The sequence below is a fragment of the Vespula pensylvanica genome, chromosome 2 (genome assembly GCF_014466175.1).
Source record: "Vespula pensylvanica isolate Volc-1 chromosome 2, ASM1446617v1, whole genome shotgun sequence".
Taxonomy (NCBI): Eukaryota; Metazoa; Arthropoda; class Insecta; order Hymenoptera; family Vespidae; genus Vespula; species Vespula pensylvanica.
Window position 1 is genome coordinate 273,056 of NC_057686.1, and position 8,246 is coordinate 281,301.

The 8,246-nt window shown below is 38.4% G+C and overlaps 2 protein-coding genes across 2 annotated transcripts; one reads left to right on the forward strand and one right to left on the reverse strand.

Moving 5' to 3' along the window:
- The first annotated feature begins 292 nt into the window (after positions 1-292).
- On the forward strand, positions 293-7,626 carry LOC122627108 (protein N-terminal glutamine amidohydrolase-like). Its single transcript, XM_043807930.1, has 5 exons — positions 293-514; positions 583-744; positions 4,613-4,766; positions 4,840-5,110; positions 5,170-7,626. Exons 1-5 carry the CDS (start codon positions 408-410, stop codon positions 5,322-5,324), a joined length of 849 nt encoding a protein of 282 aa, XP_043663865.1. The 5' UTR covers positions 293-407; the 3' UTR covers positions 5,325-7,626.
- Positions 1,073-2,331, reverse strand: LOC122627106 (isochorismatase domain-containing protein 2-like). The gene is made up of 4 exons (XM_043807926.1): positions 2,079-2,331; positions 1,773-1,916; positions 1,499-1,684; positions 1,073-1,422 (listed from the first exon to the last, which is right to left on the reverse strand). The coding sequence occupies exons 1-4, from the start codon at positions 2,205-2,207 to the stop codon at positions 1,270-1,272; spliced, it is 612 nt and encodes a 203-aa protein (XP_043663861.1). The 5' UTR covers positions 2,208-2,331; the 3' UTR covers positions 1,073-1,269.
- Positions 7,627-8,246: the final 620 nt, after the last annotated feature.

An 8,246-nucleotide genomic window follows, 5' to 3' on the forward strand; every position in this document is an offset into this window, starting at 1 on the left:
TAAAACGATCGTTACGAAGTAAAGAACGACAAGGAGGTCGAATATCGATACGATAAATTCGTTCTATTGTCGATAACGTTATATTGGCTAAGTTTGAATTTCCCGGTCCTTTCTCATATAATGGTATCTCTATACAATACATTAGTCAATGCAGCGTTTAATAATTAGGCAGTAACAAAAAAATTATGAAATAATTGGTTAAATTTCAAGTTGAATTTTGCCGGGAAAATTTGACTCGTACACGTACATATTTAAAAACGAAGAAGACGGAACGAAAGAAAAATTGGTCGTACCGGCCGGTAATAAAAAACCGCCTCCGAGCGGTCGGTAGACTCGAGTACGAACGCGTTTAAATTATACTGGCACGTCGATTGAAAGACATCGAAGGAAGGCATAACGGTCTCAACATGGCTCCTGTGAATGGTGGAAGTATTTTGAAATTCGCCAAAATATCAGATAAAGCTTTCGCACCTACGAAAGGTTCAGCTTTAGCGGCTGGATACGACTTACGAAGGTAAGAATTATTTCTTTCAACGATGAATTCAACGAATCATTTTGAATTGTTTTCCTTGTTATACTTAGCGCTTATGAGTGCGTTATACCGGCTCGAGACAGAGGTTTGGTGAAAACGGATATACAAGTGCAACTTCCACCTGGTACTTATGGCAGAATAGCTCCAAGGTCTGGTTTAGCATTGAAAAATTTCATAGATGTTGGTGCGGGCGTCATCGATGCGGACTATCGGTAGATATTTTTATTCTTTTTCAAAGAATAACGTTTGATAGACTCTTACTTAACCTGCAAAACACTTTGCTTGCAGGGGAAATCTTCAAATATTAATCTTCAATCATAGCGACAAAGAGTTTGAAATAGCTCCTGGAGACCGCATTGCTCAATTAATTTGTGAGAAAATAGAATGTCCTGAATTGCAAGAATTGGATACTTTGGATGAAACGGTAAGAGGCGCGGATGGATTTGGTTCTACAGGGAAAAATTGAAGAATTAAGAAGAGTAAAGGTTCCTTTACTTAGTAGAGGCTAATTACGCGCTTGATTTTAAAGAAAGTATACTATTTTTGTATTACTATACCAAACAAATTTTTATTTCTTTATTTCGTATCAAGTTTTTTACCGTTTTTCTTAGAATATCGATGTACGATACAATCAAATAATATACTCGTTTTTTAACCTTTCAAATTTTATACAAAAATATACTCCATAATCCATTTATTTTCTATAGACGAGATCTCAAACGGAAGAAACTGAGATCTCATATCTTTGATACGGGTACGAGCCCTGTATATAACGTAGGCGTTTTTATAAGTTTTTGAATGTTCTTAAATTCTTCGTGTTTTGCGTCTCCTATTAATTTAAAAATAACAGTCTCAGAAGTAGATACGTGACATCCCATTGCTTGCATCCTCTATAAAAGGGAATTGTTTCGTCGTTATTCTTCTTTAATACGCTTCAAATACGCCGCTTGTATCGCAATCGATTACCTGCAATGCTAATAACCTATCTTCTTGCGTGCGAGACGTACAACAATCTGCCACGACGTGAACCTCGTATCCACTCATTTTTAAGTCAATCGCTGTACTCTCAACGCAAACATGAGTTTCAAGTCCGATAAGTATTACAGACTCTGGATAGGTTCCGCAACAAATACTGGAAAGCGCTTCGTTGACCTATGAGAAAATAACATATAACGTCGTAAATAATGGAATAACGAAGAATGTTTGCCGCGAGTTGAGCCTTAAAGAATCAGTCACTTACTTCATCGGTACACATACTAAATTGGGTTTTCTCAAAAGGACCTTTAGCGCTAGATATATCTAGTTGAGGTACAGTTTTGCCCAAAGCTTTTGGATTTTGTTCCGTTACGATCATTGGAACTTTTAAAAGTTTCATAGAATTTACCTAAACCCATAATATGTACATATAGTAAATTTTATCCATAAGATTTATATTTCAGACGCGACACAACGGGAACGTAACCTCAAACTTTACAACTTTCCGTACAACTTGACTCTTATCAAGCATGCACAGATATATCAATAAGACGACGATTGAGAAAATTACCAATTTTACAGAATTTTCAATAACTTTATCAAATTCGAACATGGCTTTTGCGAATCTTTCTTGAAATTCACACATAAATAAAACAGTTTTTCCCTTTTTAAGAACCGCTTTTGCAGCATTTATTGCCATTGTTTAAAAAAAAATGTATAAAAGGAGTTAAAAAATAGTAACGGTTCGATGCACCGACACTAGTAGAGTACGCGAAGAGTGCGAACGATAAGAGGCGATACGTATGAATATGGATGGATAAGAACGTTTAGCCTGATAAAAGTTCAAGGACGTTAACGTTTCTGGTTGGTTTATCAGATATACGTTTTTTTCAAATTACGCACGAGTCTTTTCACTGCGTTTCAAAAATACCAAGCTTTTTCACGATCCGGTATGCGATTTAAGAATTATTCTACGTTACATTAGACTTTATAAGAAATTTCAAAAAGTGTAAACCGATCTCTTTTACACGTATATATCTTCGATCTTTATTTTGTAAGAGCTATATCGATTTTATTTTGAGTAAAGATCAAAACATAAACATTAGACTGATAGAACAAAGAAAAAGTAAACAACTTAGTTGGGAATTTAATCGTACAGACACGGGGATAAATGAAACATGTCATACCGTTATGAAAATGAAAAGAAAAAAAGAAGCACGATGCTAAATAGAAAACGAACGACGCAAGTGTTTTTTATCGTTTCCCTTTAATAAAAAGAGAAGAACGCAAGAGTAATATACATTTCTATCGATAAGCAAGGAAGGTCGCATTATACTCGCGTAAATTCTCACGGATCGATCGATCGGATATATCCGAGAACATCGTGTAATAGAAAATGGATATTTACGAAGGGTTGGACGCGCGTTTGATAGAGGATAAGAGACAAGCGGTAGAGCCGGGAAAGGATATCGCAAACATCGTTTAATTGATAGCTCTCCTACCAAAATTAACATTAATACGTACGATGTACACACGTTTTTCGAGACGAAATGTGAGAGAGAGAGAGAGAGAGAGCTATCGGTTAGCTATTGAACTATGAACGAAAAAAGTCAATCGCATTGTTTCGATCGAACGTAGCCGATTGGTACGACGATTAAAATGAAATTTTAATTAACTTGGATATGGCGAGGTTTGGTGAAACGTTCGCTTAGGAGGTTGATAAGATTTAACGTCGATGTCGTAGGATATCATTGATATTTTTTTAATGCAATGTCCCGCCCTCGTTCCGCTTGCTTTCTCTCTCTCTCTCTCTCTCTCTCTCTCTCTCTCTCTCTCTCTCTATTCTCTTTACATCTTATTTTTTCATCCGTGCAATAGGCTTTATTAATAGTACGATAACGCGCGTCGGCCTTACAAACGCTCGCTGGTGTGTGGAAAGAAAGAGAGGAAGGAAGGAAGAGAGAGAGAGAGAGAGAGAGAGAGAAAGCGATAGACGTTAACCGAGCGAGTGGTGGGGATAAGCGGGCTGTAGCGATGGAAGGAGAGCGCGCAGTCGCAGTTTCGCGACATCCCAGGCGCGAGTCGGTCGTGTTAGGAGAGATTACTCGAGAGTACGCACATACATTGCCGAGCGAGACTTAGTGACGGAAAGAATGTTCAGGATCGTCGTTAGCGTGTAAAACGCACGAGCTAGTCGAATTTCGGCCGAAGCTGAGCGAAAGTAGATTAAGTACGACGACGACGACGACGACGACGACGATGCTAGTGCGAAACGAATACGAGTAGCTATGACGTAGCTCGGGACAAACAAAAACAAAAAGAAAGAAATCGATCGATCGCGAATCCGATTGAAGTGCGAATAAGAGGAGCTTGAGAAGACAGGACAACGAGGATTTCGAATTTTCCCGAGTTTGTAAACAGAGAATGGCCGTGGAACCTCGTGTCACTGGAAACACCAAACCCCTGGTGCCGCTCTTCACAAAGGCAACCGACTGCGTTTATACGAGCTGCTATTGGTGAGGAGAAAGACAATTCGTTACGTTATCTAGACGTACTATCGTTTGTCTTGACACGCGGAGGCGAGATCGATTTGAAGAAATAAATGTGTCGTATTGCGGCATATCCCGCGCTTGGATCGATACGTGTTGCGGTGGTGGAACGAACGTCGTTGATACCGAGCGCCGCCATTATCGAGAGAACGAGAGAGATAGAGCGTGCTACCAATCACGAACGTCCACAGGAGGCTAATTCAAAAATTCGCGCTTCGCCGACGATTCGATCATTGGCGTTCGTACTTTTCGTTCTCTCTCTCTCTCGCTCTCTCTCTCTCTCTCTCTCTCTCTCTCTCTCTCTTTGCGTGTCCCTTTAATGCGTCCACGCACACTAACGTTTCATTTACGTCTTTTCCTTTTCGTTGATGCTTTCGAGGTGAGGATTTCTCTATAGCAAAACGGTCGGTCCTTCGTGATTATCTCGTTTCGATCTTAAAAGTCAGATCCGATGAATCTAAAGGTTAACTCGTGTCGCCTGCACGCGAAAACGCTGTCGTAGGTTATTTGTTATTTGTATGGCGTTTACGTGCGATATTTTCATGATTATTTTCAGCGAAGAAAACGTATGGAAGCTGTGCCAGGACGTCGCTACCAAACACGGATCGGAATTGCAACATTGTCACGTTGCCTTTATAAGCAATTCTCGACGTAGCGTTCCGCTTTGGCGTCAACGAGCTGGAAAAGACGAGGACAAGCTCGTAGTTTGGGTTAGTTTGTTAGATTTACACCGGTTTCGTTGACAAATAATTTCCTCCCCTTTTTCCGCGCATATTTCTATAGGATTATCACGTTATCCTCATTTACGCGCCCGACGAGAGAGCCGTGGTTTACGATTTGGATAGCGCTTTACCGTTCCCAACGCATTTTTGGAAATACGCTACGGAGACGTTCAGATCGGACGAGGCCCTGCGACCGGAATATCACAGAAGATTCCGATTGGTTCCCGCCAGTCTCTATTTGCAACAGTTTGCCTCGAATCGGCAACACATGAAACGCGAGGACGGCACGTGGATCAAAACGCCGCCCGATTATCCTCCGATTTCAACGCCAAGTACGTATACCTTTTACTACTCGTAATATCGATCTCGATCACGAATCCGTACGTTGCAGCGTGCAAAGACAATTTGGATTCGTTTATCAACATGGACCCGAGTACCGGATTAGGAACCGTCATGAGCCTGAAACAGCTAGTGAACAGATTCTATAGGCCGAACGTTAACACACCGGCATCGCCCTCACCTCAGACGCAAGCAACTCCGACTTAAAAACGAACGACCTCGAGAACGAGTACTTACGCGTGCTCGAAGCCTTTTGCTTCCCTTGAAAAAAAAAAAAAAAAGAAAGAAAGAAAGAAGGAAAAAGAAAAGAAAAGGAAAAAAAAATTTACAAAATCATTATTATATCGTGTGGCCTAAGAGAGAGAGAATCGATAGGTGCTCGTCGTATGTCGTATCTACGACTCTCCTCCCGTCGAGGGGTTCGATACACCTTTCGAGATACATACCCACAAGCGTCTCGTTGTACATAGGTCGCGCGTCTTGTCTTCTTGTGTCCTCTTCTCGTGTGGCAACGCACACGAGCAGAAAAGTATATATAACAGCGAAACGAGTCGAGTCGCGATACGAGTTCTCGTAGTTCGCGATGATCCTATCGGATATTCGTTCGCTTTGTTAAACATATCGAGGAACGTACGAAATACGCGCAAGGTAAGATATTTTTTATTTTATTCCGTTAGTAATATAATAATAATAATAATAATAATGATGATAATGATAATGATAATAACGATCACGCGGAGGATCCTCGTTGGTTCTCTGCGTTCGTTAAAAGTACGACGGGACACTTTTCTTTTCTATCCACGTGTTTCTGTCCTTCACGGAAAATCAAAATACGAGGTCGCCGTTGCTCGAAAAAAAAAGGAAAAGAAAAAGAAGAAGAAGGTAATTTGGTGGCTCCTTTATACGCACACATTTGTCAGTGATTTATTCGTCGGTAAGTACTACGACCATCGTATATTTTAGGAAGGATTCTTCGTAACGTTTCTCTACTCTTTTTCGAGGGTATATTTTCATCTTTCTCTTTCTAAATATTTCTACTCGAGCCTTCTACCCCGTTCTCTATCGCGCACAATGTTACGACATTTGACCACGCATCAAAAACTTGAGTCGCCTTTTATAAGTGTTCTCGTCTACGGAAAAAAGAGGAAAAATAAAAACGTTTGATGATTATACACACGCGCGCACGCGTGTATATTTATATATATATATATATAAATATACAAACACAGAGAGACATATATATATATATATATATATGGGTGCGCGTGTATGTATAAAAGACGATCTTTCTCACTCAGCTTTACTCTTTATCAGTGGTATTATTATAATTATTGTGTCAAAGACTGATGTATTTACGGGAGAATCCCAAACACGAAGAAAATCCCTTTGGTGATATTCGTTGGCGCGTGTTCGTTGCACGAACGCGATTAAAGCGCTTATAATTAATGTGTGATCGATAATGTAAGAAGCAACGTCTTACTCTCTTGCGAGATAATTGTAATTATAAACGATTATTATAATCCTTGTGATACTTTACACTTTCTACTTTGAATACTTACGCTGTACTTATCTACCGTCGTTTGTACTATATGCCAGAGATTCTTAAAATTCTTACGAACCATGCGTTTGCTCGTCGATGAAGATTAACCCGGCATGATATCGAATATATATATATCGAGTAATCGGCAGAAACAAAAAAAAAAGAGAGAGAGAGAGAAGCACCCCGTTCGAATCAACGAATTTATAAATTTTTATTTTCGAAGCGACGCAAATTATTCCCGAACAACGAAGGAACTTTAAACAAATATCTATATATCTCGTTCCGCGTTAATCGTTAAATCGATTCGATTCATTCGAACTTTTTTTCTTTTTGCGATCATTAGAATCCAATTAGAATCTAAAAATGTTGCCATGATTTCATCGCGAAGACGTCGCTTATCTCTATGTAAGTAGATACATGGATATAAATAATCCGGAAGAACTTCATCGGCGAACGGCGGATTAGGAAAGAGTATTCATTTTCTCGTGTATAACGTTCGCGAGTCGACAACCTCGAGAGAGTTCGTCCACTCTTTGCCTTCCAAAAATTCTTACTCGCTCGCTTTATTCTCCTTCATCTCGACAATGTCTTTGATCTCTTCGACTCTTTTACATTACATATATACATATATATATATCATGTTACACTACGACCAAACGAGCAGGAAAAAAATATATCCTGCTTATCGAAGCGTATTTTCGATGTAGTCAAAGGGTATTTGCGATAAAAAAAAAAAGAAAAAAAAAACAACAACAAAAAAAAACAAAAAGTAAAAAAAAACACAACAAAAAAAGGTCATTCCTTTTCTCTTCTTCTTGTTAATACATACCAAAAGAATTTATTGCCTTTATACGAAATGTCGGGCACCGTGTTACGCACTTCGGTGATGTAGTACCGAGCTCTTTATATACATTATAATAAAATTGTTACACTTGTCGAGACAAACAAGATGAAAATACAGAAAAAAGATACGATCTCTCTTTATCGTTCAGGTGGAGTATTGTTACGTATATCGAAAAAAAGATGAATTATTATTGATTACTATTAAATGATTATATATATATATATGTGTGTATATATATACGTATATATACATATATATTATTTACACGTCATAGTACGCATATATATATGTATATTTGTCGATATATATTTCATATTTATTATATTGATATATTGTAATTACATAATGTTTTGTATATATATGTATATGTGTTTATATACATATAGATATATATACGTCGACGTTCGGTAACGTATTCTCTCATCATTATCACTTTACGATCTATACAAGTGCCGAGACTCGAAAATTAAAGGAAAAATCCTCTCGTCACGATTTTCGCGTGTTTGCAGGAAGAACGTGAGAACAACTTATTTCAAATAAAATTTCTCTTTTCGATTATCCATAGGTTATTATAATAATAAATGGATGCATTCCGTTTGTTACAGCTTAAAAATTATAAATGTACTTGTATTCTTCGTGGTTCATCACGTGCCCCAACCTCACCCCTCTCTTCTCCTCTCTCTTCTTCTTGATTTCGAATATCCTTCTTATCGTAATTAAGCATCATCGAAAGTTAAGAAAGAAA

Excerpts from the sequence above, each read along its gene's own strand:
- LOC122627108 (XM_043807930.1), top strand. The coding sequence starts at position 408 with ATGGCTCCTGTGAATGGTGGAAGTATTTTGAAATTCGCCAAAATATCA. Across the intron at positions 4,767-4,839 it reads AGGACAAGCTCGTAGTTTGG|GATTATCACGTTATCCTCAT; the intron begins GTTAGTTTGTTA and ends ATATTTCTATAG. Across the intron at positions 5,111-5,169 it reads TCCTCCGATTTCAACGCCAA|CGTGCAAAGACAATTTGGAT; the intron begins GTACGTATACCT and ends CGTACGTTGCAG.
- LOC122627106 (XM_043807926.1), bottom strand. The coding sequence starts at position 2,207 with ATGGCAATAAATGCTGCAAAAGCGGTTCTTAAAAAGGGAAAAACTGTT. Across the intron at positions 1,917-2,078 it reads TTGAAAATTCTGTAAAATTG|GTAAATTCTATGAAACTTTT; the intron begins GTAATTTTCTCA and ends TTATGGGTTTAG. Across the intron at positions 1,685-1,772 it reads TTAGTATGTGTACCGATGAA|GTCAACGAAGCGCTTTCCAG; the intron begins GTAAGTGACTGA and ends ATTTTCTCATAG.